This window comes from Homalodisca vitripennis, chromosome 1 (genome assembly GCF_021130785.1).
Source record: "Homalodisca vitripennis isolate AUS2020 chromosome 1, UT_GWSS_2.1, whole genome shotgun sequence".
Lineage (NCBI taxonomy): Eukaryota > Metazoa > Arthropoda > Insecta > Hemiptera > Cicadellidae > Homalodisca > Homalodisca vitripennis.
The window spans coordinates 168,263,504-168,282,800 of NC_060207.1; the positions used below are offsets into that span (position 1 = coordinate 168,263,504).

The 19,297-nt window shown below is 32.0% G+C and overlaps 1 protein-coding gene across 4 annotated transcripts in view; it reads left to right on the forward strand.

The window, feature by feature from the left end:
• The window catches only part of LOC124352704 (ornithine aminotransferase, mitochondrial), a 34,616-nt gene that overhangs the window by 14,202 nt on the left and 1,117 nt on the right, over positions 1–19,297 (forward strand). For 2 of the 4 annotated variants that reach the window (XM_046802318.1, XM_046802319.1), the window contains 5 exons: positions 10,236–10,364; positions 11,943–12,167; positions 13,968–14,191; positions 16,742–16,993; positions 17,813–18,065. In XM_046802318.1, the coding sequence (XP_046658274.1) occupies positions 10,236–10,364; positions 11,943–12,167; positions 13,968–14,191; positions 16,742–16,993; positions 17,813–18,065 (1,083 nt within the window). Of the gene's footprint in view, positions 1–7,079; positions 7,238–9,830; positions 9,874–10,235; positions 10,365–11,942; positions 12,168–13,967; positions 14,192–16,741; positions 16,994–17,812; positions 18,066–19,297 lie in introns of those variants that run through there. The other 2 variants (XM_046802316.1, XM_046802317.1) reach the window with 2 other exon arrangements.

Genomic DNA, 19,297 nt, shown 5'->3' on the forward strand with positions numbered 1-19,297 from the left:
GATGGGACAGGTAAGTAAGTTTTGATTAGGGTATCATAAATTCTTATAAGCAGTACCAACTGTAATAAGGTATAGCTTGTCTGTCTTGCTATAAGCTCAATCGATCTCATTTTTATTTCCCTTCGTCTGGCAAAGAGGTCAAATAAGCAACATCGTGTCATTGGGATCTTATACAGAATTGCTTCTCTACTATTTGAAACTTTCCGTAGGAATTATGATATTGATTTTTTAAGATTAATCGTACTTTAGGTTTATAATATTTGTTGTGAAAGTTGCTGATGCGTTTATATTTGCGTTGGAATCTCTGAATCAAGAGTATGGAGATTTGGGTTACTCACTCAGACCAAACATATGATGTAATCGATGTACTTAGGGACGTCATTAATTAGTGAATTTACATCTTTATAATCGCCTTACAGTACTTTTTGTATAAAAATTGTGGCTTCACAAGTAATGGTGGGAGAGGGGGGGGGGTGATGAACGGACTCTACTGCATAAGACCCATATCTCCAGACATATTACACTTTTTATATACATCGCAAGCAACATTGAGGAATAAACGGAAACGAGGGAATACGTCTGAAAATAATTGCAGGGAGGCCGCTGGCACCCGTTATACTGACATGTTTCACCCTATTCCTACGTGTACCGTATAAGGATTACTGGTACCTTGCAGCCCATGCAGCTCTGGTGATAATTTTGCTCTATTTACTGAAACTGTCTCGGGGAGCTGTAGTCGTAATTCTGCTTAACAGTCTGATTGGAAGTCCTAAAATGAGTGAGATTTCACGCTATAATGCGAATAGATTTCAAGTGTGATCTTGTACGACGATTTTACTGACCTTAGCCTCACGGTATATTCTACCTCGATGACTCGTCTCGGTGTCTGTATTTCTAATAATATACGTAACAAGCAAATATCTCCCATATAATGCACTCATTCGGAGCGTCAACAAATAAAAATGGCTTAAAATTAAGAATCTACAGAAATTGTGTGGAACTTTTGTGTGGCTAAGTAGTAAGTGCGACAGGTGACAACCGTCCCGGCGCTTTACCTTCAGACATATAAACAAACTATACAATGTGAAATCTTTGTGTGGCTAAGTAGTAAGTGCGACATGTGGCAACCGACCCGGCGCTTTACCTTCAGACATATAAACAAACTATACAATGTGAAATCTTTGTGTGGCTAAGTAGTAAGTGCGACATGTGACAACCGACCCGGCGCTTTACCTTCAGACATATAAACAAACTATACAATGTGAAATCTTTGTGTGGCTAAGTAGTAAGTGCGACATGTGACAACCGTCCCGGCGCTTTACCTTCAGACATATAAACAAACTATACAATGTGAAATCTTTGTGTGGCTAAGTAGTAAGTGCGACATGTGGCAACCGACCCGGCGCTTTACCTTCAGACATATAAACAAACTATACAATGTGAAATCTTTGTGTGGCTAAGTAGTAAGTGCGACATGTGACAACCGTCCCGGCGCTTTACCTTCAGACATATAAACAAACTATACAATGTGAAATCTTTGTGTGGCTAAGTAGTAAGTGCGACATGTGGCAACCGACCCGGCGCTTTACCTTCAGACATATAAACAAACTATACAATGTGAAATCTTTGTGTGGCTAAGTAGTAAGTGCGACATGTGACAACCGTCCCGGCGCTTTACCTTCAGACATATAAACAAACTATACAATGTGAAATCTTTGTGTGGCTAAGTAGTAAGTGCGACATGTGGCAACCGACCCGGCGCTTTACCTTCAGACATATAAACAAACTATACAATGTGAAATCTTTGTGTGGCTAAGTAGTAAGTGCGACATGTGACAACCGTCCCGGCGCTTTACCTTCAGACATATAAACAAACTATACAATGTGAAATCTTTGTGTGGCTAAGTAGTAAGTGCGACATGTGGCAACCGACCCGGCGCTTTACATTCAGACATATAAACAAAGTATACAATGTGAAATCTTTGTGTGGCTAAGTAGTAAGTGCGACAGGTGACAACCGTCCCGGCGCTTTACATTCAGAGATATAAACAAACTATACAATGTGAAATCTTTGTGTGGCTAAGTAGTAAGTGCGACATGTGGCAACCGTCCCGGCGCTTTACATTCAGACATATAAACAAACTATACAAAGTGAAATCTTTGTGTGGCTAAGTAGAGTAAGTGCGACATGTGGCAACCGACCCACAGTACATTGTAATCAAGTACAGAGATTACCTCTATCAAATTGTCTAAAAGTTTTATACTTTAACAATAGGGAGATTTAACTTTTTTGCTCAGTTTCATTTTAACAAGTAACTATTGTTGTTAATATTAGTATTACTACTATTGTAACGAGTTAATTGCACATACATTTATTAACAGAAGGCCTTGAAGTCATCGTCAGTGATAAAAGTAAGAAAATTTAATTACAAATTAATCTTTGCATAATCGTTATCTCTCTCTTTCCTCTGAGCTGGTTGCTCGTTCATTCATCGTGCCATGACCACTTCCACTGATTGGATAAACAACCCAATTGGAATGATCTTATGCTAGCGCTAGGTCATGCGTTGTTTACTGGCATGATCAAGCAGCCATCACAATACAGATCTTGATCTTGCGTGGAACGCCAAACACACGCCTTCTTTAAATTATATATGGAACATAACATACAATCTACGACAGTAAAAATCAGTAAAATCACAAGCGCTTCTTACAACACCTTACTGGTAATGTATATTTTTATATGAATCTTATTCAACAAATTAGAGAAGTAAAACAAAATTAAGAAGGATTATATGGTATTTGGAACATCTTGATGTTTATCAGAACGCAATGATGTGCGTATAAGTCACGGTTTGATGTGTTACAACGTTTTAGTTAACATTCTTCATAAAATCGTGTGTGTGTGTGTGTGTGTGTGTGTGTGTGTGTGTGTGTCAAGGTCAGGGTTTTAATAACTTTAGCAATTTGTTATACATATATTAGCTGTACAAGGCTATAACTAAGAGTATAACTAACAAATAAATTTGGTTCAATGGTTTAGCTGAATTTCTTAAAATAACACAAAACCTCGATAAATGAATTTTGTTCAGTTTTAATTATATTGCAAGGGCTTTAATGACATCTAAGAAATAAGGTTTATAAAGCAGCCGTGAGGAAACCTTTCCCAATACCGAAGATGAGAAAGAAGGGAGCTCTGTAACTCGGAGTTGATTCGCAGAAAGCCTACGGTTGGTCCAGATTTATTATTTGTATTATTAGGATTTGTTAAAATACTTAATTAATAAATTTGTAGTTCATTACAAAAATGGATATTATTCAAAGCTTCTTGTGGTGCATTTTTAGATAAATACAGTCGGGTATAGCTGACTGACTTCCTATCGCATCTATTAAAACTGTGTTATCGCGTGTATTTCAGTTTGGTAAACAGCCATGAAGATCTGCCCTTGTTACGCGTGACGCAAAATCGCCTGAAAGAGTGACATCCTGTGATACGAAATCTTAATGGCACCGTTAACTTATTTTAAACCTTCGTAGATGTATAATCAAGACCAGCCAACTTATCCATGTTGTAATATTAATTAAAAGATGATTACTTCTAGGCTAGTTAAGTTTGTTTGAAAGAAAATAATACAATAATCTGTACATTTATACAATAATTCAAGCAATTTTGCCTTTTGATATATAATTCTATATGGATACCGCTAGTAAATTATATTTGGTTATCTTCGTTGTTGTATACTCGTAATGTACGAGTATTTAAATTAAATGAATTAAATATGAATAATCATTTTACACTGACTAATATTTTATTGAGTTTTATATATCCAGTGTTTTTGATTTTTACAAACTACATATACAACTAAAATTGTAATACAATGCAAACGTCAAAGTTCAACCGCTTGAAGCATTGGGTTCAAAATAAAAGTAGAGAACGTTTTCTGTGTGATTTTTCCTTGACAACATATGAAAAGCCTGTATAAGATTTTTCGAAAATTTTTCTTGGAAAGTATGTTCCGTTATATGTTCTGAACTATATTTTCTGTTCAATATCAAAATACTGGCCTTCAAAATCTCAGAGAACAACATCAGAGAATTGGCTAAACATTCACGGTTATAATTCGATAGCTATTGAACTTTAGATTGTTTGAAGTTGTACAATACACGTCTGGATAGAATAATTTCTGCATTATCTCGGCTAGAATGAAATTAACTCATTCATGCTCATGAATGAGTATGTACGTTGTAGTTATGTTGTAAAGCTCTTTTTGAGGTTAAACAGAGTGCAACACGCATTCTGAACATAATTTACCTCATATTCATACATTACAATGATAGTTTTAATTGTTGTTAAGTAATCTGTGTCTTACGTAAAATGTAGATAATAATAATCAAGCAGTAGTAAATACGAGACAGTTGAAACAACAGAACTCCAATAAGTATCCTAACTTCCTTAAACTGTTTCCACTTTGACTACCATTACAAGTCGTAATGTCATAATATTGTTGATTATTAATGTAATTGATGACTATTTATTTATAAAACCTTCGACTCAGTCATGTGTTAGTTGTCACCTACCAACTGGTCAAATACTTGTAAAATGTAATCCGTACAGATTATTCCTCTGTATTATGACAATCCATATTATGATTTTCGTGTCTTAAATGTTTTGGTATTAGACCCATGTTATTAACATTTGCTGTACAATTTTATAATTGTGCTTGATATTCCAAATAATGCAAATGTCTTTCCAAAATAACTTTAGCTGTATCTTTATAAATATTTATATTACGTAAACTTACGTTTTAGCTCTGTAAATAAGCTATATATTTAATCGTGCACTTCTTAACTTGACTATACCTTTGAGAGTTTTTTTAGGTTTTAAACATAAACTGGCACGTTTCTAACAACTCGATGCCCTGATAATTGTTTCGTTAAAACTCAATTCGTTCGATAAAAATGTGAATAATTCTCATTTAGTAATTTTTTTAATATACTACAATTGAGATTAAGAATCGAAAATATTTCAACTCTCCACTGCCAGTCCAATACGACCACTTTCGACTTATACCTCGATCGTGTTGATTTTTGAATTGCAAAGTATTGTAGGGGGGGGGGGGCAAATGGGACAGCGAACAATGCATCGTATTAGAGTTCTTGCTTATATACCTATACGACATTAGAAAGGTACCAACAGCTACTCGTGATTATGTAGATTACTATTGAGATCTAACTAAGAAGTTATTGGTGCCAATAGATTATTGCAAAGAATTATAATTAAACGAATTATTCAATATTTAATGAAATTCTATGTACAATTTAAAATGCCATCACAACATTATAATTTCCTTATATTGACCTTTACTACATCATGAAAACAACTCGCAGAAATTAATAGGTACTACTTAAACGACTTCAATAAAATTAAGACCTTGGATATTTTTTAATTAAATCGTTTTTTATTTGAATTTATAACTTTACGAAGCAAAATTTGTCAATGGGTAGCGTAGTAGCCTACATAAATGTAAAAGTTGTTCATAATAATTTTTCCAACATTTTTAAGACATTTTAAGGGATCTGTTGTAAATAGCAAAACTTCACTTATAGTCGTGTACATGAAGTATATATATATATATATATATATATATATATATATATATATATATATATATATATAAACTGTACCTCCAACAATTGATTGATTGATTTATTTCCAAAATTTATGTACAGAGTAAAATATAATACATAACAAAAATCTTATAGGGAATTATCCCCACATGGGCATCAGCCTGTGTGTGGGGAAACGAGTTCCTCAGTCTGCACTACCAATAACACACAAAAAACTTAAATTAAAATAAGGAAATGAATTGTCATTAATAAAAACATTTTCATTAACAAATGAAAAATTAAGATTTAACCTCTAAAATAAACCATACAAGGCCAGAGCATGGAATACATGAGTAAATTTAGTTAATAAATAATCTAAAATTTGAAAGGAATATACTTCTTTAGAAAATACAATTTGAAGACTTAAAAATGTAATTTATAAAAACTTGTGACTTACATAAAAAAGAGCAATCAGAAAGACTTAAAAAAATAGCCGATATAAGTAGAGAGAGATTTGGACCACACCTGCACACACACACACACACACACACACACACACACACACACACACACACACACACACACACACACACACACACACACACACACACACACACACACACACACCAATCACGCACCCGCACACTTGCTCGCACCACATGTCCTCGTTGGCCTGCAGTCAAAACGATAAACAATAAATGTATGTTTACTTTAATACTTGCCAAGTAGCAACAGCGATGTAATAAAACCCTCTATCTTTTTATGTTGTACATCCTCAGTTTCTGTTTATCATCTGTTGACTAAAGATGGCTTTCCATAGAAAAACCGAGATATTTCAAAAAGTTAATTGTTTCAATATTTCAGCGCGGTGCAAACCGAAAAAGTTTAGTGTAGTTATGGCACTGGCGTTGTAAGCCTAAGAAATAAGATAAAGATTAACCGGATTTTTGAAGTGTAGTAAATGAGATTGAATTCACACTTTGTGTAGAGTTGCACACATTTACCTTCTTGATTGTAATAGCCTACATCTACTATTACTGGATTTCAGTCCAGTCAGGAACTAACCGCTGGACATTGCAGAGACCAATCAATCAAAACAAGTGGGCAGTATCATAGTTAAGAAAGAGAATTTGAACTAAGATGAGTAAAGAATAATACGTACATAACACGTACATTTCACGGATTTAAACATTTTCGAAGTTGAATTCAAAGGGAACATATAGTCGTACTTGTAATAAAGCAATGGAACTACTTTTAAACGATGTTTTTAAAAAGAAGTTGGTTGTCAATGACTGATGTATTTACAAAAATATAATTGGACCATCCACCTAATTATTTTTGTGCAAGAGTGTAGGCAACATTTCATTCATGTTTCAAAATTATTGATGTCTGAAAACATATGACGGTTGTGGCGGTGGCGGCGGCGGCAGTGACGTAGATGGCGCTGGATGCGAGGTTGCTGTCAGTAAATAACAACACAATGTGAGGCAGACGGCAGACAGCTATTCAGAATCGGCATCAGTCGGACCTTGTACGTGGACGGGGTCACTTCTTACCTTCGCAGACAATCTTAGCACTGCTTTATCAGTCATGACGATCGCTTCCAAACTCTTGAGGCGCACTTTAAACTGTGAGTTACAAATAATGTTCTTAGGCTTTTAGGTTAGAATCTCCAAAACATTTCAAACATATGATTGTTGTTTCCTATTTTGCCGGTTGAAAAGAGAACGTTTCCATGCTCACTGCTAACATGATAATATTGAATTTCCACCAAAAAATATAACGTGTATATTATATAGTCAGGTATATCCGAGTATCATGGTATATTTGGAAATTTTACTTAAAAATCTATGTGTAGAAATAGTTGCATTTCAAATAATAGCCTACAACTGTAAATTCTACCAATTCGTTTAAGATTACACATTAGATTTCGACTATTGACTTTTAACAGTAATTCAAATATATACGGTACAACAATTTTGTAAAATATTTTAGCTTCGTTTACTTGTCGGCATTGACAAATAAAAATCCAACATTTTAAAGACAGCTCGAGAAAGTTTACGAAATTCAAACTTTAAAAGTTGTTATATTTTACTTTATTACATAATTTTATTCTAATAAAAAGTATAGATAAGAAAACTACCGTGACGAGTAAAATACAATGAAATACATTTTTCTCAACGACATCGATCGATGTCGCACCTGCTGAATTTATTAATACTTAATACTCATATTTATTACAGACTGTAAACATTTGATTCCGAATCCAGATTCACATATTAACTTGCATTAATCACAGTGACACCTAATTAGAAAACAAATATGGGCTGTAAATAGTGGAATCGTTTGCATGTTTCACTTTTAAATGTATGGACTCTGTTATACGTCGGTCATTTTCAAAACGATCTTTCTTAGTTTGTTACATGTATTGGATATGAGTTTGATTAATTTACACGGATAGGAGTCGAAATTTAGTTGATACTAGGAACAGTTCGGTTCTTTGCGATAAAAAGGCTATAATGAAATGTTAGTAAAAATACTTTGTGGTATATATTCTTCAAAATTGCTTACCTATCTAATTAAAGAAAAAAAAAAAACTTTGAATAATTACTTTTGAAAATCCAAATTATTTGTCTAGGTTGTGGACAGTTGAGAACATTGTGTTGTTATTATGTATTATAAAATTTGAAATTGTCAAACACGACTTTTTGAGAAATTGAACTTCTCTCTTTCTTCCTGTGAGAAAGCCTAATATAATACTGTACACCAGCATATTTAGGGTTTAATTAAAAGTGGTCTAGTAATTCATTACAAAGAGCAAAATTAAAGTCGATGTAACGTTGAAAAGTGTGTTTATTTTTTTAATCGTAGGTGGTAAATAGGGCCTATGCTATATTTCAAAAGAAAGGAGAGATAAAGTTAGTGATCACTCAGTGAGTTTTATGGATTTCATTGAGAAGTGATTTTAAAATCCAATTTTCAAAACTGTAGTATTATTGTGTTTAAAATTATAAACTTTAACTATATAAAACAAGTGGAAGTGAACAAAGTCGTGAATATTGGTCTTAAGCCTCTTTTGTAAAATAACACTTATTTTTTAAATGAATTTTCTTATTAAAAAAAAAGTTTTACAAGATACGAATAAATGAATGTGATACTCCAGTCAATACATTACTGTTGCTAATTTGCGAATGATCTGCAGCGCTACTCTGGCTGCTTATAAGTATAAACACAATATTTATTTGTAGTAGTCTATAACTTACTACTAAGTAGTAATTCCTAAACAGTATTGCATCGTTTGTTAAAGGATGATGATTAGCCCACTCCTTAAAATATTATTTTATGAAATTTATTATTTCATGTAATTGTATATCTAGTGTTAATGGAATTTTATGTTTTGTTTGTATTTAGGAAGAGCGATATAATGGTTAGCCTTTTATAGATTTCGCTAAACACTTATAAAATAATATACGAGTACTTAGTTGTACTATTTAACGCAGATCAGTACAAGTTGACTTGGTGTTAAACTAATTCAATCTTGCTACGTTGTAAACAGAACTTCGAAATTAATTAACCAAGCCAAGCAGTAACAGTTCGGTAATTTATTAAAGAGATAACTGTTGAAAATCATTATCATCATTAGTTTCTGTTATATTCTCGAATGTAAGAATAAATAACGCGATACTTTAACATTGATAACGTTTAAACCACGTGCTTACAATTCTATGTCTATGTCGTCACTGGTCTAAATCCATTTAAGAAATTCTATGATGTTCTGTATACACTGAGCGAGGTGATTTATCGCTATATATAGCTCATGCTAAAGTTCAACGTTAACTTGCTATATTATTATCTACATCGTGATCGTTGCAGTATGCTCAACTCTTTTTTTCTGTACCAAATCTTCAGTCTATATAAACGTCTTTATTTTCTTCGCCACATTTTATTAACATTGATAATAATTGCAATCACACATGTGGGCCTACAGATCACCAAAAATGCATGGCCATTGTTTAATTAGTAATACATAAAGTTATACACGATAATAAAAGAGAAGTATGCTTCCGTTTGGCTGTCCAGAGGTCAAAAGGAAAAATCACTTTAAACAGTTACATCAGTGGGTTCAGTAAGAAGAGGTCCGCCGCTGCAATGGGATATTGCGAATTATTCGGTTGGTCGCATGTCTGGCAATTTGGTGACGTGAAATTTGGGACCCTAATTGGTTTGAAAGTGCCAACATGGACTTTGGTTGCCCTGAAGATAAAGGTACAGTAGTTTAGAATTAATGTAACTTTCCTTTGGGCTTTCAAAAACCAATAAAGTCCACAATGAAAATTGAAACATAACTCAGTATATTAACTAATTAAAACTGAAATTAATATGGTACCACACAAAATCAACATTTTAAAAGAGAGAACGAAAACTTCTTTAAACGCCTAAAAAATATTCAACGAGTTAAAACTACATAAATTTAGTTTCTCTCATTCATAAATTGCGTTATGCAAATATTACGTAGATAAAAACGTCTAAAAATCGTAACAATTAGCCAATCTTCAAGATATTTCAATGCCGTACTAATACTAATATATATGCCATGCAAATATAACACTGTTGTATTACATTTCCAGGCGTGAAGCTTCAATCAAGTGGATTGAGCAGCAAACCTCAGTTGACATCGGAACAGATATTTGCAAGAGAAGACAAATTTGGAGCTCACAACTACCACCCAGTACCCGTCGCTTTGTGCAAGGGTCAAGGTAAACAGCACTTTCACTTTTATTTCGTTAATTGGTTATTAAATCTGTATCTTACATTTTACTTTTAGGATTGCATGTCAAATTGTTTGGTTCAAGGCATAACATTTATTAATGCCAATGTAACATACATGGTGATAGGTTTATTTTATTATTTTTCTATACAAATTAATCTGATTTGTGTATTGTTTATGAGAATTTAAAAACTATGAAAATAATTAGCCATTATTATTTTATTAAGTGCTTTAAATTGAATATTAAAATTACACTAATTAGTGTTATAACTGTTTATTTTCTTTTAATTTTCAAGTAGGTAATGAGTAAATCGTGTATTTTCCTATAATATTGTTATGTCTCTGTTAAAAGTAAAACTTATTTGCTAATTATGTTGTCTTTAATTTGTTGAATGAAGCATTTGCAAACAATAAAGATTCAAGAAAACTGACTGACAGTAGACCTGTGAGTGGTATATGCCTTTACTTTCCACTTATATCAACTTCACTGTTCATGCAAAGGCAACATTTCAATTGTATGGAATATCTTACTACGGTCAAATTAAGTAGCAAAAGAGCAGTTAAACTGCTACAATTGAACTTTTTTTTTTAATTTATTTTTCAAAAACGTCCAAATCATGTGTAACAAGATGGGTTTCCTCATATAAAAAATACTATGTTTCTTAGTATCCTAAGTACAAAAGTCCTGCTACTAAATAATTATGCATTTATTCATGTTTTTTGGTCACTAACAACTACAAAGACGTGATTTGTTAGTAATTCCATGTTGGTTAAATGGAAGCATTGGTATAAGTAGAAAGTTTTGCATCTGATTATTTTTGAAAGATGTATGAGCAACAACATGATTAATAAATTTATTCCTACTTAAACAAAAAGTGGTATTTCCATGATAGAGTGTTTAGATCTTCTGATTACTTTTAAAAGTAACATGATCAGAAAAAGAATGAATTTTCTTAGCTACTTTTGAATTTACTACACGAAACAAAAATTAAACCTTGGTTTCTGCTTTATTTCTATCACATTTAACATACACATATGTACAAGATAGAAATAAAGTAATTAACCCTTGATTGGTTTGATGGTGAACATTACATTAAATGGTTCATGGGATATTAATAAAATGTTTTTAAGTTCAGGTTTTTAATTGTTTCCAATTGTTTTAAAAATAAATGGTAGAGGTCAACATTTTTAACTGGCAACCCCATATGGTATTAAATATAAGAGCATGAAATAGAATTCAAAATCATTTACTACAAGCATTTTTTGTCCCTACCTTTATAAAATATGTTCTTGTCTTAATATCAGTTATGTTGTTTAATGGATGTAATAAAAACAAATAAAACGAAACACATTTAAGGATGTTGGAAGAGATGGGAAAGTTAAACAGAATTGAATGAGACTTGATTATAGAATTATAAATATATGATTATTTATCAGTGTTATTTCTATAAATGGAGTTAAAAGCTTATGACACTTTATGTAAAAACATACTAGTTTGTTACATGTTCCTGGAGATTAACGTATAGTTCAAAATGTAATGATTTAAGCACTGTAATGTTCATTTCAGGAGTTCATGTATGGGATGTGGAAGGAAAAAAATATTTTGACTTCCTGAGTGCTTACTCTGCTGTCAACCAAGGCCATTGTCACCCGAAAATTGTTAGCACTCTCAAGCAACAGGCAGATGTCCTCACTCTTGTCTCTCGAGCATTCTACTCTGATGTTCTTGGAGAGTATGAAGAATACATCACCAAACTTTTTGGCTATGACAAGGTTCTCCCAATGAACACAGGCAAGTGGATATTCCCATTCTCTTAATCTAGTTTAAAGTAATTTACAATTGTACATGGATATGTTTTACTTTCTACATAATGCCTTCTGTGTTGAGTAAAAGAAAATTTTTATTTGTGGCATTAGAGCCAACAAACATATTATTTCAATGATAGGAAAGACATTGTTGCTTATGACAAAGACAAATTATAATTTAAAGATAGAGTGCCATAAGGTTCTGTTATTGGACATTTTTTTATATTTGATATCAACTGTTTACTAGTAAACTAACCTTAATAATATTATTAATAAAATCTAAAGGATGATTTTCTTCTTAATTCATGAAATTTATAAGAAATCAATCATGTCAATTTATTATGTCCATGAACCTAGACTAAATTTGGATCGCCATATTGAACATTTTTGTAAGAAATTATCACGAACATATTATGTAAGTTAAGAAAAAGTGTTTTCTTGGATATGTTTCTATCAACCTACTATGATTTGCTTCTGCTCTCCTTTGAAATATGGAATAACTTTATGGGACAACAGTACACTAGAGCTTTTAAATTGTATTCACAGCAATAGAAGATGTTTCTGAGAGAAAAATATATAAATTAATTTATAAAGATCTGACTGAAATAAACATTACTTATTTATATGTTTCCTGTTGACTGGCCAATGTAAAAGAATCTTTACATTATTTTATCTTCAGAAAATAAACCTGTTATTCTACTAAAGGAAATCATGTCCTTAATTTTCTGTCAGTTAAGTTAAATAAAAGTAACAACAGCCATATTACAAGAGAATTATATTATTTAATAACTTACTTGAAAAAAAAACATACAGTTATGGATTGGTGGTAAAAAATGAGTTTTACTCAGTAGAAGATTTTTGACTAATATTTTATCTTTTTAAATTTGTTTTTAAGTTTGTATTTGTTTACAGTTAAATGTGGTAACAGTGTTTAGATTGTTAAGGAGTCTCAAAGACAATTATTAAATAATTTTAATTATTATTTTAAAGAATAATGTTATAAAAATATATTTCATTATCAGGCATAAAAATGCTTTATTGTATTTTACAACTCACTTGTACTTATGTTCTGTCACAAAGGTTGATTTTTTAACGTGTATTTATCTAAATTTTCTCATAAATAGAAATCAAAATACGACCAATTATTGATTGGTATTAAATACTTTATTTTAGCACATTTTAGGCCATGTCCATAACTTCTCCACTTCGTAACTCACTTATTTTTTTGAAATGTAAATGTGGAGCATCATTCATGATTTTAGAAAGTTTTTAATGCTGAACACAATGCAAATTCTTTAAAAAATATTTCTCAAGTTATGATTTTTTTTAAATAATTTAAATTCAAATTTAAATTACAGAAACACCAACTTTTTATTTGCCCTGTATAATTTTTTTTGGACGTTTTATAAACTTCAATTTTAGGGATAAATTGTGCAACTTCTATTTGACTGTAAGACTATATGAATCATGATTTTTTTTTATACCATTGTTCTCATCTGTTCAACTTGATGAACGTTAGTAATCAGCACACATCTAAATGTTGACATCTAGTTAAACAATCATAACAAAATACTTATACTTGTTTACTGTAGTCACTAAAATGTTGTTTACACAGTTGTATTTTACAACACTATGCTTTGTCACTTGACATACCTCGTATATGACAACTATATTTATGGCAACTTCTTTATGTTTATGATTTCGTTTATGGGGTTGACTAGAGTGTTTTTGACTTAAACTATGCATGTGTAAATAGTACTCAAATAATGCTCTTTGATACTGACAGGAGTGGAGGGAGGAGAGACGGCATGCAAGTTGGCCCGTAAGTGGGGGTACAAGACAAAGAAAATCCCCAAAGATCAAGCAAGGATCATATTTGCTGAGGGAAACTTCTGGGGCCGCACACTCTCTGCAGTATCTAGCTCTACAGACCCCACCTGCTATGAAGGGTTTGGTCCGTTCATGCCTGGCTTCTCCATCATCCCCTACAATGACTTGGCTGCCCTGGAGGTTTGTTTGGCTAGACTCCATTCTATAGATTGTAGTTGTAAAGAAGAAAGGAACTATTCAAGTTCTCATCTTGACTAAAATGAATAATGAATGAATAAATGAATTTATTCCATCATAATAATACATTGTACAAAACATAAGACTCACTTGGAATTAACTGACCACTTCTGCAAGTAATGTGATCAGTGGACAACAATACAAAACATGTTTGTTATCTGAATCCAGAAAGACAGTACAAGTTGTTATCAGCCAGGCTGCTCTCCATGGCCGCTAAACACTAATCACTGATAAGCTTTCAACAGGAAACTTTCAATGCACACAACTGCTATGCTTAATATGGATGTATTTACAAGAGCAAATGGTTAATAAGAAATTATTATACTTATATATACTAAGACTACAGAAGCTACATACAAATTGATAGTGAAATAAAACATTAACTACGTTATTGGAAATTTATATAAATATATACATAATTATGTAGTATACTATTCGTAAAACGAGTTACAATTTTCTTTTAAAAATAATAAAGTTCTAAGCTTGTTACAAAAATTTCTCCTATTTACGGATAATTTGACTTCAAAAGGCAATTTGTTGAAAAAACTCGGACCATTATGTATATATATATATATATATATATATATACCATATATATATATATATATATATACCATATATATGTATATATTCATATATACATATATGAAATGACCTTTTAAAAATGGATTTATTAACTTTTGGTGTTCTGAACATACAATGGTCTATGCTTCTGGTGGCATAATTTAGGTCCGTTGTTCCCAGGTTACCACTTTTAATGTAAAGTCTCAGGACTTTAAAAACAAATAAATGCTGTAGTGGCAATATCTTTAATTGACAGAAAATGGGAAAGGAGCTATCCCGTATTCGTTTGTATGTTATAATTCTCATTAAATGATTCTGTATTACTCTTAGACTCTCTATTAAATATTTAAAAGCCCCTCCCCAGCAAATGATTCTATATTGAAGTCTAGAATTTACCAGAGAGTTTTTAATAAGCTTTCATCACAGAAGTTTTGCAAAAAATAAAATTTTCTAGTAATACATTTAAGTTTGTTTTGCAATAAAGTAATATGTTTTTCCCAAATTAAATTTGAATAAAAAATTACTCCAAGGTATTTAAATTGAGTTTCCTTCTTTATACACTTACAATCACATAGATTATTTATGCTTCTTGTACAGCTTAATTTATGAAATTTGAAATCATTATTAAAGTTGAACTCATTAAAATCAAAATTTACGTATTTAGTTTTATCAACGTTAACAAACATTCTATTTACTTCACACCATCGTCTTAAAATTAAAAGATCCTCATTTATTTGGTCCCACAAAGATTGTGAATTTTTTTTAGAGTAAAAGATTGCAATATCGTCAGCAAACGTGCTAGCCCTTCCGTTGAAATTGTGCTCTAATAAATCATTAATGAAAATTAGGAACAAAATGGCAGATATGAAACTGCCTTGTGGCAAGCCTGATTTGACAGGTAGCGGAGCGCTGACTGACTGGCCAACTCACACTCGCTGCTCACGCCCAGTGAGGAATGTTAAAAAATACGAGGGTGTGTCAAATAAAAATAAACGGGTCTGATTTTTAAAAACAATTAGAGTTTCATTTGACTAAAATTATGGATATATATTATTTTTCTATACATTCCTTTCCCTTGAACTATATTTTTCCTATCGGATTGGGAATATTTTATTCCATCATTGTAAACAATCCTTGAACGTTCTCTTAACCAGTGGGGTACCACTTCAGTTTGCGGTATTCACTACATCACAATAATATTGTTAATTTTTATTTTAAAGAGATTTGTGCCCTGATTTTCCTGAATGATGTATGGACTGCCTTGATGTTGATCTCAGTTACAGTTATCCTTGGACAACGATCATGGCTCTTGTTCTCCTTACACACCCTTTAGAAAATTCTTTGTGCCAAGCAAATGCTCCGATTCTTGACATAGTACATATTATTGTAAACAAACTGTGCCCAAAATTTTGTTTGGTCTCACTCCATCCTTGGCCAAAACCTTGATTATAATCCGCTGCTCCACAGGGACATGCACATCCTGTTCAATCATAACTTGTTTTGATTGTAAAGGGATCCAAGAAAGTTCTCCCCTCTCCCTAACAGTACAGCCTATATGGGAATCAACTGATTGTAGATCAATGACTCGTTCAGAATTTTGTAGATAACCAGTCCCATTTATATTTGACACACCCCTGTACTAATTGTATGTGGCTATTATTAGAGATGTTTGTTTTATATTTTCTTTACCCAATAAAGATGGCAGAAATATTAAACACATCTAGTAAAGATGAAGACTAGTGAAAAGAAAGATTTTTGTGCTTTACAGTTTGCAGATGCGCCAATTTGAACAAAAGCAACAAAAAATTCCTCACTGTTGTGGTACAGTGGAGCCTGAAAATATGTTTAACCAGCTTGTGAAATACTGTATTTTCTCATTTTTTAGTACTTTGAATAGAAGATGTATATAACCGAATTTTAAATTGACAGAAGGAGCTAAAGGATCCAAATGTTGCGGCTTTCATGGTGGAGCCGATACAGGGTGAAGCAGGGGTGGTAGTTCCGGACGATGGATACCTGAAGGGCGTAAGAGATCTATGTACCAAACACAACGTGTTGTGGATAGCAGATGAAGTGCAGACAGGACTCTGCCGCACCGGTCGCATGTTGTGTGTTGAACATGAGGGTGTCAGGCCTGACATCCTTATCCTCGGAAAAGCACTTTCTGGTGGTGTTTACCCGGTCAGTATGCTATTGATCAAATAATACAGTGCCAATTGTAAATATAAAGCTTTTAATGGGTTTGGATAGTAAATATACTTGTTTTAAAACTGTTCAGAGAGTACAAAGAACTTTTACTCTTTTCCGACCTTTCAAACTGATATTATAAGAATGTTTTTCTGTCTTTCATAATACATATATTTTGCAACATTTTAATTGAATTCAGTTTTTCTAACTGTAGTATCTCTCCTTTTATGTTACTCTATAAATATTACATATAATGTAAAGGTCATTGATTGTCATATTAGTTTCAAAAGTTCTCACTTGAATCATTCATTGCGTTTAGTTTAGCATATTTTTTAACATTTCTAAATGTACAATTTAAAATTTTCCCTTTGATTAAAAATAAACACACAAAAATACTAAGTATATAAAGCATGCTATGTTGGCTTTGTAATTAGAAAAAGTTTAGGAACTAAATGAGATGAAATTGCATTATGTTCAATAAATGTTTTGTACTTATTTTAATGCATGGATAGCAGATTTTAAGTATTCATTATAGTTAAGAGTTTAGTCCTTTTAAATGAAGAGTAGTTTGTTCATAATATGTTAAGGAAAAAATACTTATACGAGTTCAAACTACATTTTTTCAACTTGAACTTTTTCTAATAAAAATATTTTATTGTCAGAAATTAAAATGTATACTATTAAAAAAGAAGAATTACATTAATAATTGTGAAACATTACTTTCACAATAATAATATTGCAAAAAAGTATAAAATTTGTTAAAAATTTGTTCCTATGTTTAAGATATAACAAAGGAATTTTCGTGATCCATAGGTGTCAGCAGTTTTAGCTGATGATCCTATAATGTTGAGTATCCAGCCAGGAGAGCACGGGTCGACATATGGTGGGAACCCCTTAGGCTGCAAGGTGGCCATGGCTGCAATGCAAGTATTGGTGGATGAGAAACTTGCAGACAACGCAGAAAAGCTTGGGCAGATATTGCGTTCAGAACTGAATAAACTGCCCAAGGATATTGTCACCAAAGTTCGCGGCAAAGGTCTTCTCAACGCTGTTGTCATAGACAAAAGTAAGGAGTGTATAAAATACACATTTGATTAGTAAAGTTAATTATTTTTATTTTCTTCTATTAGTTGTCAGAATTTGGGTTCTTAGAACATTGTTATGCAGGCTTGTCGAAGAACGTCTTTAGACATGATAACTTTGAACTTAGGTTTATAGCATAATATTCTTGAGAATCTTTAACCAATCTTTTTTGATAAGAAATTCTTACTTAAGAAAGCTCTGTGAATATTGGAATTCAGTCCACAAGATGACAACGCTTAGAGCAACTTGAGCACAATATTGTTTTTTTTTCTAGGTCAGATTTTTTTAGTAAACTTCAATTTTTTTATAATAATTCAGCTTATAGTTAGATAATGAGATAAGGGAATAAGGATTGTAACTAATAGAGATGAAATGTTTAATATAAAGCTATTAAGTTTACTAACTTAAGACCAAGTTATGAAATTAATTAATTTGCAAAAAATGCATTAAATCTCAGTAATTGGTTTATCAATTAAAACATAATACAAATATATTTAAAACAAATTCACTTTAAATATTTTTTCAAAAATTCATTGCTTAATGTTTTTATACTGTTAACAAAATTTCATAGAATATATTTTATTTGAAGTGTGGCCAGGAGGAAAGGAGGCCTTTTAATAGTGTGAATATTAAACCATCTTAAGTTATATATTTACTAATTTTACTATACTTTAAACTTTTACCAAGTATGTTAGTAAATTGTACCAAGTGAAGTCATGAAGAAGGTAAGAGATGAATACGCAGTTGACTATACAACCAAATTACATTGATAGAATGATTTGGGAGAGCTGTTGATGGCACAGTTCGAGATGTGTAACCATGATTATGAATTAGAGATAACAAGTGGAATTATATTATGGAAAATTTAAATGTGCCTGCACCAGTTTGGAGTTGTATGGATGGTACTGTGTAATGTGGATGCTGGGATATGAATGATTTGGGAGAGCTGTTGATAGCACAGTTCGAGATGTGTAACCATGATTATGAATTAGAGATAACAAGTGGAATTATATTATGGAAAATTTAAATGTGCCTGCACCAGTTTGGAGTTGTATGGATGGTACTGTGTAATGTGGATGCTGGGATATGAATGAAAGAATTGAAGGACTGCACTTTGAAAATTGCCACACAATAATTAGAAATAATACAGTTATAGAGTAACGTTAATACCCACACACGCCATTTGTGGTGTCAAGGTTATTTTTACATGTAAAG